At 28.5% G+C, this 20,403-nt stretch overlaps 1 protein-coding gene across 1 annotated transcript; it reads right to left on the bottom strand.

Moving 5' to 3' along the window:
* Positions 1–1,708: 1,708 nt before the first annotated feature.
* Positions 1,709–19,947, bottom strand: LOC101217987 (floral homeotic protein AGAMOUS; the record flags this gene model as incomplete). Its single annotated transcript, NM_001305768.1, is given in 11 exon segments — positions 1,709–2,118; positions 2,760–2,801; positions 2,930–2,971; positions 3,434–3,533; positions 3,636–3,697; positions 6,930–7,014; positions 10,020–10,261; positions 10,407–10,482; positions 15,868–15,878; positions 17,477–17,497; positions 19,927–19,947. Coding segments are annotated over 7 exon segments (711 nt in total).
* Between the last annotated feature and the right edge of the window lie 456 nt (positions 19,948–20,403).

Genomic DNA, 20,403 nt, shown 5'->3' with positions numbered 1-20,403 from the left:
TTGAACAAGATTTTGAATTACTTTATGCAATAAAAGATCCATTAGACTAAACGTTATATTGAAATTCGGAATTTTGAAATTGATTCATCATGAAATGCTGTAAGTTAGGTAGATAACACTCATGAAATTATTTTGGCTGAATAGTAAGTTGATTATGATATATCAAACACATGGAAAGAGTAATAGTAGGTAGGTCAAATCAACATTTGATAAATGGTGTTAAAATCTAAAATAAAAGCATATTCTAATTGAAAAAATAACTCGAGAGTAAACAACCTCCAGTGAAAGTAGTTAATAAACTACAAGTAGAATATTAAGTCGAAACAATAGATACACAAAGTTATTAACCCAGTTTGCTGATACTGCATGTAGATTTGGGGTCTTTGACCCTATGATCAGATATCTTATTTCTTTGATAATATTCAATCATAAATAAATCAACATATTATGATTTTAATGCGGAGATTCTCACTAACTTATCCACACAGTACTAATTGTGATATAAATCACATTATCACTATAATTCAAAGTTGATCTTAATCAAGCTACATTCTTATCATCAACAAGAAAGTTAATCAAAGGAGTCTCCCCATGAACTTTTGACCTTTCATCAGATTTCAACATAACACTTCATTAATCTGTCTGCTAACAAAGGTTTTTCTTCTACTTTAAAAACAACCAGCTACTGATCGAAACAACACGAAACTCTAAACCAGAAGAACTACGATCAAAATAACACAACATTCTTTTCTTAAGACAAAATGCAGAACAATGTAATTAGTTCGAGTACTTTTCTTTTTGGACGTGCACATACTTGGTGAAAGGAACAGACTTTAGAAAATTCCAATACCAAATCTTTACAACAAAGGAAGAAAAATTCAAGAGAGATGTGGATGAAGCAATTAAATAGTTTTCGTTTTATTTTTTGGTTCATCTGAAAAGGCCACAAACTAGTGGGGATAGTCGTCCTCACTATTATCACCCCCTTATCAAATTGGCTTGCGTCCACCTTAAGGTCGAGATTGGCTTACTCTTTATGGAGTTTGGATCCTATTCTCTTGGACTCATATATATCACTCTTGTGTGATCCGATTAAGCTTCTCAGAGTCATGTATAGGTTTGGCCTGATTAAGCATAAACTTCTAAAAGGATGAAGAAAACTTATAGGTTTGGGTTCAGTGTCTCTCTCTCTCTATATATTGAGAATAAATGCTGTATAGGGTAGTTCAACTCTTCCATCAAAGTTTATGCTAAAATCTAAACTAAACAATAGAGCATATGTGGCAAGTATAACATTGATACAATTGTGACTGTTCTACAAGGTGACCTCTACCTTGCAATACAAATTCACCATCTAAAACACATGAAAGTCAAGTGAGTCTTTTGTCCAAATAATACCATAAACCAACCCTCTAAACCAATTGTTAAAAACAAACCACACAATATAAATCCAAACAACACTCCCAACTTATCCCAACATATATACTAACAAAATAAAACGAACGAAGATCAATATACATCACCAGAAAAACACAATTATACTTTCTTCTTTATTGTTGAAATATTCCTAAGATGAGCTGGAAATAAACAAATACCAAAAATAAGTTTTAAAAAAAAACATTTTCTTTTCTTTTTGTCAATATATATAGATATTAAAAAAGTCTATGTCATCATTTGATTGTACTATAACACTATATAGATATATATATGACACTAAACAAAAATAAATACCATGAGAACTATCTCAGCCAGAAGCATAGAGCTCCAAAAGGCAGTATTATTTGACATCCTGGGTAATTGCATATTGTGAATAATAATAGTAATAAAAATAAGAACAATTTAAAAAAAGAAAAAGAAAAAAAGAAAGCTTTACTTTTTTTTTTTGGGGGGGGGGGGGGGGGGGGGGGAGGGTTATAAATTTTAAACAAGCTGAAGGGCAGTGAGATGGTCTTGAGGAGCATAATGGCTGTCTGAATCCATAAGCGCCCCTACAGCCCCATAAGTACTTCTATTCTCATCATCATATTGCCCTCCCACACTCTCATATGTTGCCCTTTGCATCATGTTCGTTTGCTGTTGTTGCTGCTGCTGCTGTTGTATTCTTTCGTGTTCTGCAATCTATACAAACCCACAAAACATATTGGTTATGTTTCTCTTTTTAGGTTAAATTATACCAGATATCTCTCTAACATTCGACTTTATTTCAATTATGGTCTTATTCATTAGAATAACATTTTACAACAACACAGGTTTATACCCAAATTAGATACTTTACAAGTACTTAAGACGTATAAAGAAAGACTAGAGCTTAACATTTAATTTCCAAAATTGTAGTCCTAGTTGACCCGAGTTTACAAGGGAGGACTACTCCCTCCAATAATAATATGAGCTTTTCTATTAGCTAGGAAGCCCTGCGATATACATTTAGTCTAATACCATGTGAGATATTCTCTTGATGCTTGTATAAAAATTAGAAAGACCACAGTATTATTTAAGATCATACAAAAGATTTTCAACATCGTTAATAATAAAAATTGCCTATATGTCACATCAGTTTACATGAATGATGCTGAAAATGATGTCACATGTCTCTTTCAATTTTCATGTATTAACTGTTAACTGTTGCATCGATCCACCTTATTTTAAATGGAGAAAAATGAAAAGTGCAAAGTAAGTTTTGGAAATATTGAAAGTTGATGAATAAATATCATAATTGAAATAAACTCCAAAGTGTTTTGGATAAAAGGTGAGAATTTAACCTGTGTTCTCAGATAGTTATTGTGGCTCTGAAGTTCCATTTCCTGCACCGAAAAATGCTTAATTATAGTTTACAAAAGAGAGAGAGAATGGATATGTTCAAGATAAAGGATTTTCTAAATGTTTAAAAGTACTTTATATTTTTTAACGAATCTTTGTTAGTTATACGTACCCTTTTTTGCATGAATTCCATTTCTGCAAACAAGGTTTCGTTCTGCACACATAAATGAAGGATGGTCGTTTATAAATTTATTTGATATGAACGAGCAATTTGTAACGGGTGATGAAAAATAGTGCTGTATATATACATCTATTTTGTTGATTGACATGAAAATAATGTTATTTTTTAAAATTTGTATATAAATATATATAAACTCATAGAACAAGCATACTCTAAATCGCTACCATTCAACTCAAAAGCATAAATCAATGAGATTTATGATATCAATACGCTTCTTCAACACAAACAAACACAAAACTTCCTACTTTGATACAGGAACACAAAATTAGAATATACTTGATAAAGAAATGTAGTTCGATCATATATAAATATTTGGAATGCAATGAGGATTGAAAGGAGAGAAAATCATGTTAGCTAGAGAGATTTAACATGTGGGACTCCCCTACTTCAAGACAGAAGAGAAATCAAAATGAGAGAGTTGAAAATGGGAGAGACCTTTTTAGCCCTAACTTTGCTGATACCTCTCTCCAATCTGCCCTCAAGACTTTTGAGCTCTTTTAATGGCAATGAGCTGAGTGCTTCTCCCAGGATATGCCTGATGAAGGTAATTAAATTAATACCAAACTAAAGGGTTGTTTTTTTGGGTAATTTTGTGTGTGTGTGTAGTGTTTAGAATATTTTGAATTAACCAAACAACCTGTTTGAGTTCTGAATTTCCCTAATCTGTCTCTTCAACTTGGTGGCTTCTTGTTGGTAAAACTGGAATGTTTCATTTGAGGTCATAACATTAACATTACAACATAACATATAAATATCGAATATCATCGCCCCCAAGATTTCGTATTTCATTTTCTCTTGAGTTTAAAATCTTATCAGAAACTAGAGAAGAACCTTCCAGCAGAGAGGAATAGTATAAACATCATAATTACAAAAAAGAAAGTATTAGATTTAGTACACTAACTACAGGAGTGACAATATCGTTCCATAGAGCATAAAAAAATTACAAGATATGGCAAAAGAATCCCAACTACGTTAGATACCTGGCAACACCCTCATTATATCCCAACTTCATTCGAGTTAAATATATCAATAAATTATACAAGAAATGGTCTGTCAATAAATATAAAAAAAGGGCAAAACATCAAGGGTTGGAGAAGAGCCAAGGAAGAAGAAAACAGATATTATACAAAGGCACTCATCTGCCCATAGATCATTTGATCATCGCTTCTATTCTTTTCAGAAAACACTAAGTTTTTCACACATGAATCTTATAAAAACTAATAGTATATAATTTTACCAACCAAGAAAGAGTAATTTTAAGAACTCCCCTCCCTCCCTCCTCTCCCTCCCTCCCTCCTCAAATTGGATTAAAAGTTCAAATGTTTAACAACGGTAAAAATCATATTTAAAATTGAAAAGATGCGAACACAGATTTAAAAGAACTAAAAATGAAATATTGCCATGATGCAAAATCATAAAACCCGTTTGGGAAGGGCAAAATCTTAAAACTTCATTCGGTAACTATTTTGTTTTTGAAAATTTAAGTCTATAGACACTCTTGTCCCCTCAACTTTCTTCTTTTTGTTATCTACCTTCAACAATTGATAAAAACAAATTAGTGTAGGAAGAAAGGAAAGAAGTTTAATTTAGAAAGAAAAAGCAAAGAAATGGTTGCTAAAAGAGTATAATGTTAAAGTTTAGGGTTTAGAATTTAGATTTTTATTACCTACAAAACCCGTATTTTTTGGATTGTTAAAATTAGGAGTTGTACATGAGTCAAAATTTTGTACAAAAATATACTTTTCTTTGGTGTAAATATATTTTAATAAATTGTTTGGAAGTTGGCTTTAGAGATCAGAGAAAGAGTTGTATTTTGTACTTGAAAAAAGTAGAACTTATTTCAAATATATTTAAGAAGTCTATGTACACTAATATATTCTTTATTATTTAATCAATTTCTAGCACTGTTTTAAAAAACGTAACTGTACTGATGGTTTTGAAAATTTACTTTGATTCTTGAAATTTGATTATGAAGGAATGTGTTTCTTAAGAAAATATGATCTTATGTAATTAGAAATTGGATGAAACAACTAAACTTTCCGGAACAAGTTTTTCAACTCCCTTTCTTTAACTACTTGAATTTTTGCTTTCAGTTTTTGATGAAAAAGCTAAGCTTATAACGAGTAAGGGTGTTCATAAAATATTTTAAAATCGAACCAATTTGACAAACCAAACTGAACCGACATCAATTGTATGCAATTTGTGTTATGTTGAAATCGTTTCTTATACGGTTCGATTCAGTTTAATGTTTTAAACCGATTCTAAAACCGAACAAAACCGCTTCATTTAAAAAAGCTAAAGAAATTTTCGTAAAAGTTTTTGTTTCTAAAACTTGATTAAATATGTTGATCCAATATCCAATAAGATCTAAAATAACTTGGGTGCATTTTATGTCTCAATGCTTTTGCACCTCTTCATCTCACAAATTTTATTTAAGTAATTAAAAAAAATAGTTTTCCATTTTTTTATTTTGTAGTAGAGAGATGGAAAACACACGAGATAGGTATGATAGAGAATGATGGAAATCATTTTTAACGATTTGATGTGAAACAAGTACAAGGTTCAAAAACTAAAAACGAAAAACCAAATAATTATCAAACTACATGTAAGTATTTCTTAAACAACAAGATGAAACGATCATAAAAGAATTGTAAGAAAAATCATAATAATTTTCAAAAGCCATATATAGAAATTTTTAAACGGATAACTCATTCAAAGGTGCCTTTATGATTAAATGACCGACCTTTTACAAATGTATGAAATTTAAATTTATGCTTATGCAAGAATGCTCTATCACATTGACCATGTGTATCGAAGCCCTAATGCGATGACCATCTCTACTGTGCACAATAAAGGTGTGTCTCGATTGCATTTTCAAGTTATTAAATTAAAAAAAAAAATTGTTTTGGAGAAAAGACTATGTGTTTGGCAACCACCTAAAATAAATTTTGAAAAAATAAATTTATAAAATAACCTGGGTTAGGATAAACACATAAAACCAACTTTTAGTAAAATAGATTTTGTGTGCTTAATGGTTAATCTCCCTAATTTGTATGAAACAATCAGACCAATATCTTCAACTATCTTCACCAACCAACCTTTGACAACCATCCCTGTATGTCGTTAGCCAAATTTTCTTTCACCGTTTTTCGTTGGCTATCAACTTTCATCTGTCATTTTTTTTACCATTGACTTATTTTTGTCGATTGTTCTATGGTAACTGTTAGCGATCAACTTTTGTCAATCAGTTTTCTAGGACTGTTATTGACTAACTGCCAACAACTATTTTTTTTTTGTGATAATTGTCATCGTTTGACTTCCACTGACCACGGTTGCCAACCTTTGATTATCATTTTACGGTAACTGTCCCAGACCACCTCAAACCAACATCCTCAATGATCGTTGTCCCTTCTATCAAAATATCCACTGACAAATTCTATATATATATATATATAAATCTTTTACTCTATTACAAATCAAACAAATTTTTACCTAAAAACACTTTTGAAAAAAAAGTTGTCAAACACACATGCATTTTTCTTTCAAGGAGTTTTTAGAAAAATATGTTTAAATAAAAATGCATTTTTTAGAAAACATTTTTTTCTTAAGTCATTCCAAAACGGATGCTAAATTTATTTGGTTGTGGTTTCACATTTTTCTCATAAGTTTTGTTCCTTTGAATTTCTTAGCGTGAGAAAGATGGAAATATGATGAAGATGGTCATGGCGTTGGGACTGCCCAAAGCAATGCATTATAGAATGTAGTAGTATGCTTTGAGGTAAGCAGGAGAATAGATTCCATACATTTGTATAGACAGTTGATTAATCATATTAAAAGTGTTTATGAATGGATCCTAAGGAGCCAAAAAAAGGAAAAGAAAAAGTGTACATATATGTGTGTGTGTATGAAAGGAAAATAAGAAATGAATTACCTGTACATTAGCTTCGGCAACTGATAATCCGGAATTGGAAGAATCAGCAAATGCTTTCTTGTACCTCTCAATCGTTCCTCTAACACTGTCATTTTTTTTACTCATTTTAAAACACAATCAATCCATTCACAACCTTTCACTTTTCACAAGTATCCAATTTATAACGTATTTAAACAGATGATCAGTACAATTCAAAATATATTACTCTTAGTATATATCCAATTATAATGTGGAAGTAGATAGTTAAATGATAATTTTGATTTGTTCATACAAATATTATATGAAAAGAAAGAGAAACATACCTAAGAACCAATGGATTTAGAAGGGAAAAAAAAGGGTTTATGGATTCCAAGAAAGTGAGTGGTGGCGTGTGATACCTTAGTTTCGTCGAGGCTGATTGGGAGTCAGAAAATCCCACAGAATTTCATCCATTATTACCACATAAATATACATACTATTTTCTTAAAATCTTTCTATTAACATACTCCTCATTTTCCCTTTGTTCATTGGATATAATACTTAGCCCTAAACCTAAATCCTCATTTCTCTCTTCCTCTTCTCCTTTTCAATAATATGCCTTTCCAACAAATCCTTTTTAAATACTTCAAATCACATTACAACATCTTTTTTTTAATCATTTCATTTTTGTGGTTTCAAATATCACTCTCAACCCTACACTTCTTCCTCGTTCATTTGTATTTTCTCCAAATCAATCGTTTAGTGCATGCATTTGGTTTCTTCAAGTCTAGTTTATGTTTGCTAAAGTGAACTTAGTTTAATAGTAGTTGGTATGAACATTATTCATTCAAAAGTGTTAGGAGGTTCAATAATCTATATTAAAAGAATGTGGTTTAACTAGGAGAAAGAATTATTAAGTGAGGCTATTGTAATGTAGTGGGTAGATTTTTCTAAACGATTTAAATTTATAAGAGGGAAGTTACTGATAAAGAATATAAATTTTTTAATATTTGACATTATTATGTAACTATTATTAAGACCAAGCACACAAAACATTTGCTAAACTTCAATACTTTCAAAATCTAGATTTTACATTTGAGAAACTCAAAGTCTATTTTCCAGTATCGAAGTATATGGTAAGGTTCTTGTGGGTTTCAAAACCCAATTTTTTAAAAAGGCCTAATTTAGCGTAAAGAGAAGGGAAAGGATCAAAGTTTCATAGAAATAGAAATGATTCTCTCTTCCAATTGCAAAAAGAAAATGAAAATACACTCATTTTCCCCTTTCACTTTCATAATCCTAAAATCAAAAAATATTATTTCAAATTGAAAATTTCAAATTTCCCCCCACTTTCTCTTTTACTCATCCCATCCCATCTCAAAAACATAAAATAAAAATAAAAATAAAAATGATGAATTAGAATAATGGTGGCAATACAATATTTGGTTGTCGGATTTGATTAATGAAATATCACTTCTGAGTTGACTAAAGAGAAGAAAGGGTTTGAAAGTGATGAAATATGAACATTTTTTTAGCAATAGGAAGCTATTTTATCAACTTTTTCTATTTTTATGCTACAAATTAAAGTTAAGAGGGTCACACCCTTCTTCATTTTTGCAAATATTATATTATCATTATGGTACACTACCATTCTTCATTTATTTATTGTACAACCCACAAAAATTTTACTAATAAATTACCATTATTCAATCAATCTAATTATGTAATAAGTTGTTAACACAAAATCTTAACTTTGTTTTCTAATACTTTTATCATTTCTGTGCCATATAGTATTACTGATCACTTGTACAAATTAGAATTGCACAAATGGTAGAGAGTTATAATTTTAATGTTTTTATTTATGATATTTTTTGGTATATTCAATGTTCTTAATTTAAAAGTTAGGAGGATATACATGTTTTAACCAATTAACTTAAATAAACCAACCTATAATAAAACTAAATTCTACCACCAATTGGATAGAACTATTTTAAACTTTGGTTTATTAAGATTATAATAATAATAAAATATTTGTAAACAAATTATGGAAATTACGTCTTTAATTTAGTTTTAGTATTTCAATTAAATGATTCAATGTCTTTTTCATAACATAGTAAATATGAAAAGAAAATATCTACTAAACTTCTAAAATTGAAACCAAACATAAGACAATTATCAAAAAGAAAAAAAAAAAAGAAAAAAAGTTGTTCAATTAATAAACCACAAAATATGGTATATTACGCCAAAGGTTTCATGAAAAATCACTTAAAATTTATATTTCAAAAAAGTAATATGTTTATCCAGAACAAGAAACCAAACATAGAATAAACAAAATTATAACTCGAAGAGTTTGATTCCAAATCAATTTCATCAGAAACTCTTCTCCAAAACTGAATCATAACTTCACTTTTCTTTTTCTTGGAGATTATATTCAAATTTTCACACGTAATATGAGCATAATTTACTAAATCACCCTTAAAGAAAGAGATTAATGTAAAACATAGATAATCAAAATTTTCTTTTCTTTAGAAAAAAAACCCAGTTAAAGTCGAACAATATCTAACCAACCCCTTTGCAAAAATTTATAATTTTTCCAAGGTCAGTTGAGTACCAACATTAAAAGTAATGGAAGAAAGGGTCAAAAATGGAAATAAATCAAGTCGATGACACCATCATCTTCTGTCAAAAGACAGCTTAGGCTGACGAACTTATAAATGGATGACATTTGTACCCAAAAATTAAAATTAAAATTAAAAACAAACAAATAACAAATAACAAAACAAAACCCTAAAAGATTTTTTTAAAAAAAAAATCTTAAAAGAAGAATGAAATTCCTTGGTAAAACCCTAAGCTTTAAGTTTTAGCCAACGACTCCACTTCATAGTCATTCATTAAATCATAGATCTGTATAAACAGGTAGCTCAGAATTGTAGGAAAATAATTTCAAAATTTAAGAAACAAAATGGAAAATAATTAAATTACCCCATCAATTAATTTTCAATTAATCAATCCTCTCAATTTTAAAAAAATAAAATAAAAAAAATGGTTGTAAAAAATTGTGCTTTTTTGAAAGAAATGAAAATTTATGGCGATAGATAATGAAATAGAGAAGGAGGAAGAAGAAGAAATTACCTATTATTTGCGTATTCGTAGAGACGACCACGAGTAGAGAAGACGATGAGAGCAACTTCAGCATCACAAAGAACAGACAGCTCATAAGCTTTTTTAAGCAATCCATTTCTTCTCTTGCAAAAGGTGACTTGACGATTTGTAGTATTTTCAATTCTTTTTATTTCAATCTTACCTCTTCCCATTTTTTTTTGGGAAGAGGCAGATCCTTCTCCACTTTGATTTGGGAACTCCGTGGTTGAAATCTAAATTAATAATCCCCCAACAAAAAATAAATTAAAAAAAAAAAACACTAAAAGATTGGTTTTGATTTTTATCAGTAGATCTATAAAAAAAACTGATGTAAAGTTTCAAACTTTGAAGATGGGGTATGAAGAAAAATTAACAAACCTTTGGTGAGATGAAGTAAAAGAAGAAAAAAAAAAGGGAAGATTAGATTTTAGTGAAGAGAAGTGGAAGAAGAAGAAGCTATGTGTGGGGTTAGGTTTAGAGGGAAGAGTATTTAAAGTAGAAAAGTAAATTGAAAATTGATCTTCCATATTACTATTTTCTTGGTGTGAAATTAAAGAGGGTTAATCAATGAATTAATGATCTAATTAGAAGGAAAGAGCAATAATGTAAAGAAGTTATAAAAAAAAATTAAATAAAAAAATTAAATTGAGAGATATATAATGTTTTAGGGTTCACTTTCAAAGTCCCATTAGCCACATCCATTTCTTCATGGTATGGGAAAAAGTTAAGAAATGGGTTCCCCATAAAAGGTTCTCTCAAAAAGTGACCCCAAAAAATTGGTTGGAATAAGACCTTCTGTTTATACATTGAAACCCCATCTTTTTCATTTTCCTTTTTTTAAAAGAAATGTAATTTTATCTATTATCTGTGTGTATATATATATGTGTGTGGAAAATTTGTTAGCTTTATTGGGTATGGTCTCATAGGAGGATTGCTTCACTATTTTCAAGATGAAGGCTCATACAATTTTTTAGAATATTTCAAATTAATTATGGAGTTTAATAATTAGGAGTGTGAATGGGTCGGTTTTGGGAAAACTCCGTACCGAATTTGTAATAGCAAACAATTGAAATGAGTGAATTTAGATTCATACATAGTTAATGAAGTGTTTTTAGTCACAACCATTGATTGATTCAAAAGTTTAACATGATGAGACGTCATATATAACATGCATCCTCTTACGTTTTTTTAACAAGATACTAGAGCATAAGACATCGGTAGATGCATCAAGACATTTCAAATAGAGAAGCTCAAAGTAAGAGAAAGGAATCCTCTTAACCTCTTACTTTGAGCTTCCTCTTACTTAGTTGAAATAGTCTAATGATGGACCTTATGATCTCTTTATCTCTTATTTATTGTTAAAAAAAATACTTTATCTTATTTGTGGCTTGAAATATGTAGAACACCAACGAGTAACGAACATATCTACTCTAACAACATGTTAAATTTTCGATTGATAAAAAAAGCATAAGCTAGTGAATGAAAATAAAGTTGAAAGGAATTTTTTTTGGGGTGAAAACAATGGATGACACTGTATATTCATTTGGAATGTGAGTATGAGAGACCAATTGAGCAAGTTGTACACAAAAGAAAGAGAGAAAAAAAGAGAAGAAAATTTGATGTGTAATAATATCCCTTTTTTGAATTTGAGTGGGTTGAGCTTAGGACCTTGTATTTTAGCTATAAACTACTTTGAAATAGAATTTAGAATATGAAATTAATATCCAAAAAAGAGAGTTGCCACTCTACCCATTTTGTTATATAGAAGAATGAGGTTTTGATGGGTGTCCAAAGAAAGAACCCATAATTGATAATAAAGGTCAAGTATCCATAGAAAGTTGCTTCAAAATATGTCTTTGTATAGATATATATCTACAAAACAAGAAAGTAAAATTTATTATTTTTATTAACAAACTTGCATTTCCATACACATTTAAATCCTATTTTGGTAATATATTTCTTTTTTACCAACTTTGTTTCATCCCCAAACTTTCAACTACTTCATTATCTATATACTCAATTCAACCTTTTTATATTGTTTATGAAAATAAAAAATTCATTTTACATATTTTTATTTTATCTTTCTAATTAATTAGCTTCTTGTTACAAAACTAGTTTTATGTTGAATAATTGATTAAAAGCATTAGTTACAATTGGACTTTGACAAAGTTACTTTTAATAGCCATCAAGATTTGAAAATGGAAGCCTTTTTCATACTACCTTAATTTGTGAGCTACTTTGAGTCTTCAAATTTTTAGAAAGTGCTTATCAACTCTATCTTTAGTTGGGTTTTTTTTTTTAGAAAAATCGTTAAAGTTTTATTTATCAAATATTATTCAACTATTTAAAAGTTTGAGATATTCTTAATGTTTTTAAAAAATTAAAAAAATAAAATACTTTCATTAATTCTTTTAACATCCAAAATAAAAAAAATTAATTGAAAATTATAAATTTAAATTTCTATTAATATATTTGATACTTTTATATTTTCATGATTTCTATATTGAAGGAAGAAATGAATCCATATTTTCATTACATTTTAACAAAATCTACAAATCTTAGTAGATAAACATCAAACTAACACTAACCTGACTAATACTCATGCTTACTTATTTAAAAGTAATAGACTATTTATTTAATAATTAATCTTTTATGCTTCCTGATTTAAAATTAATAAAATATTTATTCAATAATTAATTTTTGTTCCAGAAGTATGCATTGAAATCAAAATTTTGTAAAGGTTAGACTTTCATATATCCATTAAGTTAAAAGTTTATGAAATCTCACACAATTTCAAAATAAAGATTTCTCTTTAAAACATACTAAAGCAATAATTAGTAAAAAAAATCTCATAATGATAGATTTAAAAGGAAATTATTGTGTGTTAATAATCAAATACATTTTTATTCGACAATTAATTGTATGTTAATTACAATAATAACTATAAAATTTTGGTTGTGTTCGTGATTTATGACTATGTTAATAGTCAAATGAATTTAAAGCTAGAGTTTTAATCTAAAATTTAGGGTTTTATTTGATTCATGAGAAAATTGAAAAATTTAGAACAATCAGAATACTTTTAAATTCTTTTAAACTCAATGATATTTACAAAAGGTTTTAAATAGTTAAAAAGTATTTATTAAACAAAATTTTAACAGTCAACAATACGGATATTTTTTAAAACTATTGAAAAAAGTTTTAAGATATTTTTAAATTTGGTCTTTAGAGAAAAAAGATTGATCTTTTTATCTATATATGAATAAAATTAGTTTTTTTCTTTTTGCTATATAAAGAAAATGACAGAATTTACTTACAACTTAAGTAAAAGTGGTAAAAAAGTTTCTACTTTATCATTTTCCATTTTTAATTAAGTCCAATATTTTATGAGTAGTTTGAGTATTTGACGTTAATGTCCATCAATTAATTTAGAAAATTATGGAAATGAAATTTTAAAATTAATTCTAATAAATGATAAGAAGTAGTGAAATTTAATTAATTATAATTGATCCAAATCTATCGGACAATAGTAATTGTAATTAACTTTTTGTAGTTTTTATTTGTCGACTAATTGTATAATATAATAAAATTAGATCCAAAATCGATTCAAGACTATATTTTTTTCTTCTAAAAGTAAAAACAGTAAGTCAATGCAGGTATTTGAAAACCTTTTTCATACACATATTTCCCTTTTTATTAACTTCTATTGACCAAAAGAGTTGGATTGATAAAATTAAAAGGAAAAAAGGAAAAAAATTATATTGAAAAATCTGTTTAGAATAATGAAGATAGAAAAGAAAGTCAAATATAGATTTCAAATTCAATAAAGACATATTTTGAAAGTAGGTAGAAACATCAAATGAAACATAGAAAGGTTAATATATAAATAAAATTGAAATAATTCCAAATACACACTCACAAAGTTTGATAAAAAATTTAAAATTAGCGTGAAATTAAATTTTCAAGTTGGTTGAATTTACAAGATTTTTCATATAACATTGAGGAGATATCAAAACTGAATTATTTAAAACCACATTAGTGACTGATGACTGATGACTGATTATGTGGTTCAAAAGAAATTAATAATAATAAAAAGTGTGGTGAAAGAAAGCGATAGAAATGTAGGTTTGTCGAGGAATAGATGAGAGATACTAGAAACTCAAGATCACTATATGTAACTTTAATATTTTTCCACTCTAAAAGAATATCTTCTAACTTTGAAAACCAGAATCCTATGTAGTTTCCTGTTCATCTGATATCTTTTATTTCTCTCTTGAATTCATTGTTCATAATGTAATATATAATATCATTATTATTTGTGCAGCTTTTTGATACATACACATATATATTTCCATTCTGAGGGTCCATATTTGGTAGGGTCAATTGGGCAAAGGTAGGTGTACAAGTATTGATGAAAGGCCATTATCCATCCTTGTTTTGGTACTCTTATTTTATGACCCATGTTTTATTTCTTCATTTTTTTGGTTACCCTTTTCAATTCCCCTCTCCCATACCCTAACTTCATTTTCTTACCATTTTCTTGTTTATCCCATTTCAAATTAGGTCATTTGGGAAAACTACATATGCAATTATTCCTACTCTTGTTTTATATCAAATCAAAATCGCCCATCCTCGTCGTTCAATCGTGCGTACAACATCGTTTTCCAATAAAGGAGATTTGTGTGCCCGTGTCAATCTTATTATTAATCACTAACCGATAAAGTTTAGGATATAAACACCACAACTAATAATCATTTCACTTTGATCTTAAAGTTCAACAATGATTGACACGGACTACTATTGGATTATAAGTTCAAAGTCTCATATACATATACTAAAAAGCATAACACAAAAAAACATGTTGACTAGCGATACTCCCACGTTAAAAAATCAAAGATACTCTCATTCCTTAACTATTAAAATTTGATTTTGAGATAGAATCTTATAATATCAAATATGGTATTAGAGTCATCCATGAAGCCTAAACGAGCATTCAATCCAATAAAAAAAGAAATTAAGATCCGGTCAATTTAGTTTTGAGATAGAACTCCACCGTTAAATTAAGATAAACGAACTACTCTCTCCAAGATATAAACCTAATCTTGAGTAGTATATCCAAAGGAGTGGATTAACATAAATTTGAAGTAAATAAAGATTGTGAATTGAGTTGGGAAAAGTCTCTCTCAATCTCAAATATAATAAGCACAAAGAAAAGTTGTTGATGATTACATGGGTTGTAATGTATAGGAAAGGATAAATTTAAAAATGTATATGGTGATTAAAATGAATGAAAAACAATATATGTGGAGGGTACAATAAGACTGACAGTGTAGTAAGAAAAAAAGAGAGGAAGTACAATATTAAAGGGAAAAACCAGGAGGGATTTCTACGAAGGGGAGAAAAAGCATCCCCCTTTGTCCATGTTACATGAAGCCTTATGTTAATTAAAGCACTTGGAAAGAGGTGCATGCATGCTTCCCTTTGCTTTTATTTTTCTCAACCATTTCATCAATTCAGAAATCTTGACACATACATATGTACATATGATTATATATATAATCATAAGTTATGTTTGAATATATATAATAAATTCCACATGCCTCTTTTCTTTTTTTCACTTTTTTCTTGAAAAAGGTTATAGTCAAACAGAAAAAATGAAAGAGGTTTGGATTGGAGGAGAAACTTAATTTTGTATAAAGACACGCATTTTTCTTAATATATGAGTTTAACATTGAAATTTTTGGATGGATAGCTCAACTTGGTTAAGTAGTCTATTTCTAATGGACTTTGATGCATGCTTCCCTTTACTTTTATATTCTCTAATAGAACACGCATGTTTGTTGGGGTGGATTCAAGGAATGAGAGTTAAATGAATTAGGACATAAAATGAAGATTGAAGGAATGGACTAAACAAAAGATCAAAGTTGATTAGCCTCGGCTCGGTTGAGGTCGAGCCTAATCCAAGCCCAAAGAGTTGAGAGCTTGGTATAGGCTAGGCAGTAGGCAAGAAGGGATTGAATCCTAAAATGTCTTCTTACAGGATCGATCAGCCTTGACCAAGAAGACATATGCATCCCAAATGTAGTCATAACATATTTATATGGATCTCATGACAATGACATTTAGATGAAAATTCTAGAAGGATTTAAAATACCTGAAACATATAAATCAAGTTCCCAGGAACTATATTCAATAAAGTTACAGATATTAGTATAGAGATTAAAACAATCAGGATGAATGTGGTATATAATCGTCTGAGTGGATATTTGTTTAAAGAAGGATATCAAAATAATCTAATATATCTATGTGTTTTTATAAAGAAATCAGTCAGGATTTGCTATTATAACTGTACATGTTGACGATTTAAATATAATTGAAACTTCTGAAGAGCTTTCAAATACAATAAAATATCTTAAGAAATAATTAAAGATGAATGATCTGGAAAAAGAGAAATTTTTCCTTGGCTTGCAAATTGAGCATTTAGTAGATGTGTTATTTGTTCATTAATCAACTTATACGTGATTTTTTTAAAAAGATTTTATATGGATAAAACACATCCATTGAACATTTCAATGCAAGTTCATTCACTTACTAGGTGTGAAGGAAGATATATTTTGACCTCGAAATGATAATGAAGAACTTCTAGGTGAAAAAGTACCATATCTTAGTACAATTAGTGTGTAGTTATGTATCTTGTTAATATATAATACAAGATCAGATAGTGCATTTTCATTAAATTTATTAGCTAGATAATATTCTTCTCCAACAAAAAGGCATTGGAATAATAGATTTAAGCACATACTCTGTTATCTTCAAGGAACAATTGATATGGATTTATTTTATTCAAATAAATCAAAATTTGGTTTAGTTGGTTTTGCAGGTTCTGGATATTTATCAGATCCGTTCAAAGTTAGATCTCAAACAGATTATCTATTCACGTGTGGTTGAACTGTTATATCATGACAACCAGTGAAACAGACCATAACAACCAGTCCTCAAATCATGGTGAAATTTTTGTAATACACGAAGAAAGTTGAGAATGTGTATGGCTAAAATCAATAATTTAGCACATTCGTAGAACATGTGTGGCTTATCTTCTTGTAAAAATTTTTCAACAACACTATATGAAGACAACATAACATGCATATCAAAAGAGGTTATATTAAAAAGGATAGAATAAAGCACATTTCACCAAAGCTTTTCTACCGTCATGATTTTGAAGAAAACGGTGACATCACATTACATCAAATTTGTTCAAGGGATAATCTGCATACCTATTTACAAAATCTAACCTAGAGCAACTTTTGAAAAATTGGTGCACAACATTGGAAATTTGATGACTAAGAGATCTCAAGTGATGTGTCATGAAGGAGAGTAAATTGTATATTTGTAAGTATATATGAAAATATGTACTTTTTTTCCTTCACTAGAAAATATGAAAAATTGGTGCACAACATTGGGTTTTTTTTCCTAATAAGGTTTTAACGAGATATATTTTATATATGTAATGGAAATCCAAGGGAGAGTATTATAAATCTTTGTAAAATAGATGTTCATTATCCATTGAGTTTGGTGTCTATATAGCCAAGTGTCACTCTCCCTCTTATTTAAATCATATGCCATGTGTTTTGAAGATGTCAACTCTTACTCGTCATGTATTCCACCTCAACTTTGCCAAATTATCTACAAATTGTGACATTTGTTGGATTTTGGAAGTCACCAACACATTGGAGAGAAATCCATGAAATTTGAAGAAAGTAGAGAAATTAGAAATTTTTTAGTTTTTTTTTTTTATATAATTTCTTTATTTTCTTTTATATATTATATCATATTTATTTTAAAACTATACTTTTTTTTATAGGAAAATAAAGGAAAAAAGGAGAAGGAAATGAAAAAGGAAAAAGGTGAACTTAAATGAAAGGAAAGATAAAAATGATGGTGAAGGATGCCAGACTGCCTCAATGCATATTTACCTAATAATATCCATGTCATTTTGATTATAAATAAAGTGAGTATTTGTTCTATCATGTTAAATAATTTAATTTTGACGGTGAAAGATGTCTATCTATATCTATTATTTCTTTTTTCTGTAGCATTATTTTAAAAAAATGGGTCAAAAAATTTATAATAATAAAGTTTATGTTACTACATTTTCTAAATTGCAAAAGTAGTAAATTTAAAAGTCGATAACCCTATGATAATTCTCCAATAGCCTTTTGATATCACTGATTATCTGTTACATTTGTCATAATCGCAATATGCAACAAAAAAAAGTGTCATAAACTGTTTTTTAAAATATTTTTAGCGTTTGAGACAATTTTTCTTTAAAAAAATAATATATCTTATAACTTATAACTTTACACTCAAGATACAATATCTTCCTATTTTCAACATATTAGCTCAATATTTCATAACCCAAAGCTTAGTACTTCAAAAATTTTGATGTTTGAATCCTTCATTATTACGTTGAACACAATGATTCTAATAATAATATTATTATTGTGTAGGGATGTATTTAAGTGAAAAAAAATTTAGCCCTTCAAAATTGAATTTCTTTTTATTTATATTGATTTTTAACTTAAAATAAAGATTGAAAAAATCATTGTTAAAGTTTGATGATGGTTACAATTATATCTTTAAATTTTTAATCTAAAAATTGATTTCCCAACCTTATATAAACATAATAATTATAATAATTGTATAAGATCAAGGGTTCAACTTTATCAATAGTGAATTTAATTTTTACAACTATCGTTAGCGTGAGAGTTTAATTTTAACCATTTTAGAAGTTTAAGGTTCGTTTGGTAACGTTTATGTTCTCTGTTTTAGCACACACATTTTATTATTTTCAAAAAAGGTAAAAACGAAGCTCAGCTCACACATCAAAAGGTCAAATGTCACAAATGCCCTCATTACTAATATACGTTTGATACACCTTATACAAGACTGATACACCTACTACACTCCTTGATACACTTGATACTACTTGATACACCTGATACATTTTATTGATATACTTGATGCACCTGATACTCTTTGATACACTCGATACCTTTTGATACACACTTGAAACATTACTAATATATGTTTGATACACCTAATACACTGCAGATACATTTAGTATTCTTCACTTATACAATTGATTGGTTAAATGCACTTGATATGCTTGAAGTCCTACTTATACAATTCATATACGCTTGTAAACTTGATTTATGTACTAGATAATAATGATTCACTTTACTGATATGCTTTAACAATATATTGTTGATATACTTGATAATGGTACACTGAGTTATATCATTCATATACTTGATAATACTCTAATGAACGACATAAAATTTGAAAAAATATAAATCACGTAGTAAGTATATTAACCAACTAATACATGTAATATAAGTACATCACAACACTGATATACGAAACTGGGACAAAGTAAAACCAAAAAATTAATGTAAAAAAAATAAAACAAAATTATTTGTAATCAAATTCAATTCAAAATACACATCGAATAAAGTAAAAAAAATCACAAATGAAGTTAAATTACTCGGATCAACCACCATTATATTATATTTCATATTGCAATTATTGTAGTATTGATATTTTAAAATTAAGATTTAGACAGAAAAAATAAATATTTTTTCTAGTATAAAAATAAACAAATAATTAGGACCTTAAAAAGTGGAAAAATAAATAAATATTGAGTAGAGCATTATGAAGAGAAATAAGTTATTGAATAGTAGTTTAGGAATAATAACAAATTTAAGAAGGAGAAGTGAAAATTTTGCCATATTTGCAAAATTCTAACACAATGTGCTATAATTGTTGTATCATATTCTCAAAATGCTATCATATGCACTTTACCTATTTTTATTGGTTTCCTTTTTCTTTTCCTTTTCTATTGGTTTACTTTTCATTTTTCTCAATTATTTTTATTGGTTTTCTTTTCCTTTTTCTCAATTATTTTTCTATGTGATTTCCTTTTTCTTCCTCTTATTTCCATCTTCTTTCCCAAATAAACACTCTCCACATGGTTTCCTTTTTCTTCCTCTTATCTTCATCGTCTTCCCTAAACAACCATCATCTTTCTCTTCCTCTCATTGTCTTCGTCATCTTCCTCCTTGCCTTTCATTGTCTTCCTCTACACTACATGTTCCTCTTCGTCGGATATGAGTTTTCCTTTTCCTCTTCGTGTGGATATGGGTTTTTGTTGTGAGTTTTTGCTAGATTTGTGGTTTCGCCGTGAGTCTTTGTCTTCCTCTTCATTGTGGATTTCAGTCCTTCTCTTCATCTTGGGTTTTTGTCTTCCTCCTGGTCGACTTTGTCCTTCAGATCTCAATCTTTATCTTGATCTCCATAAGATTACTAGAAGACCTTCCTA

The sequence above is a fragment of the Cucumis sativus genome, chromosome 6 (assembly GCF_000004075.3).
Source record: "Cucumis sativus cultivar 9930 chromosome 6, Cucumber_9930_V3, whole genome shotgun sequence".
NCBI lineage: Eukaryota > Viridiplantae > Streptophyta > Magnoliopsida > Cucurbitales > Cucurbitaceae > Cucumis > Cucumis sativus.
The sequence above is the reverse complement of the archived record's forward strand: the minus strand, read 5'-3'. Positions and strand labels throughout refer to the sequence as shown.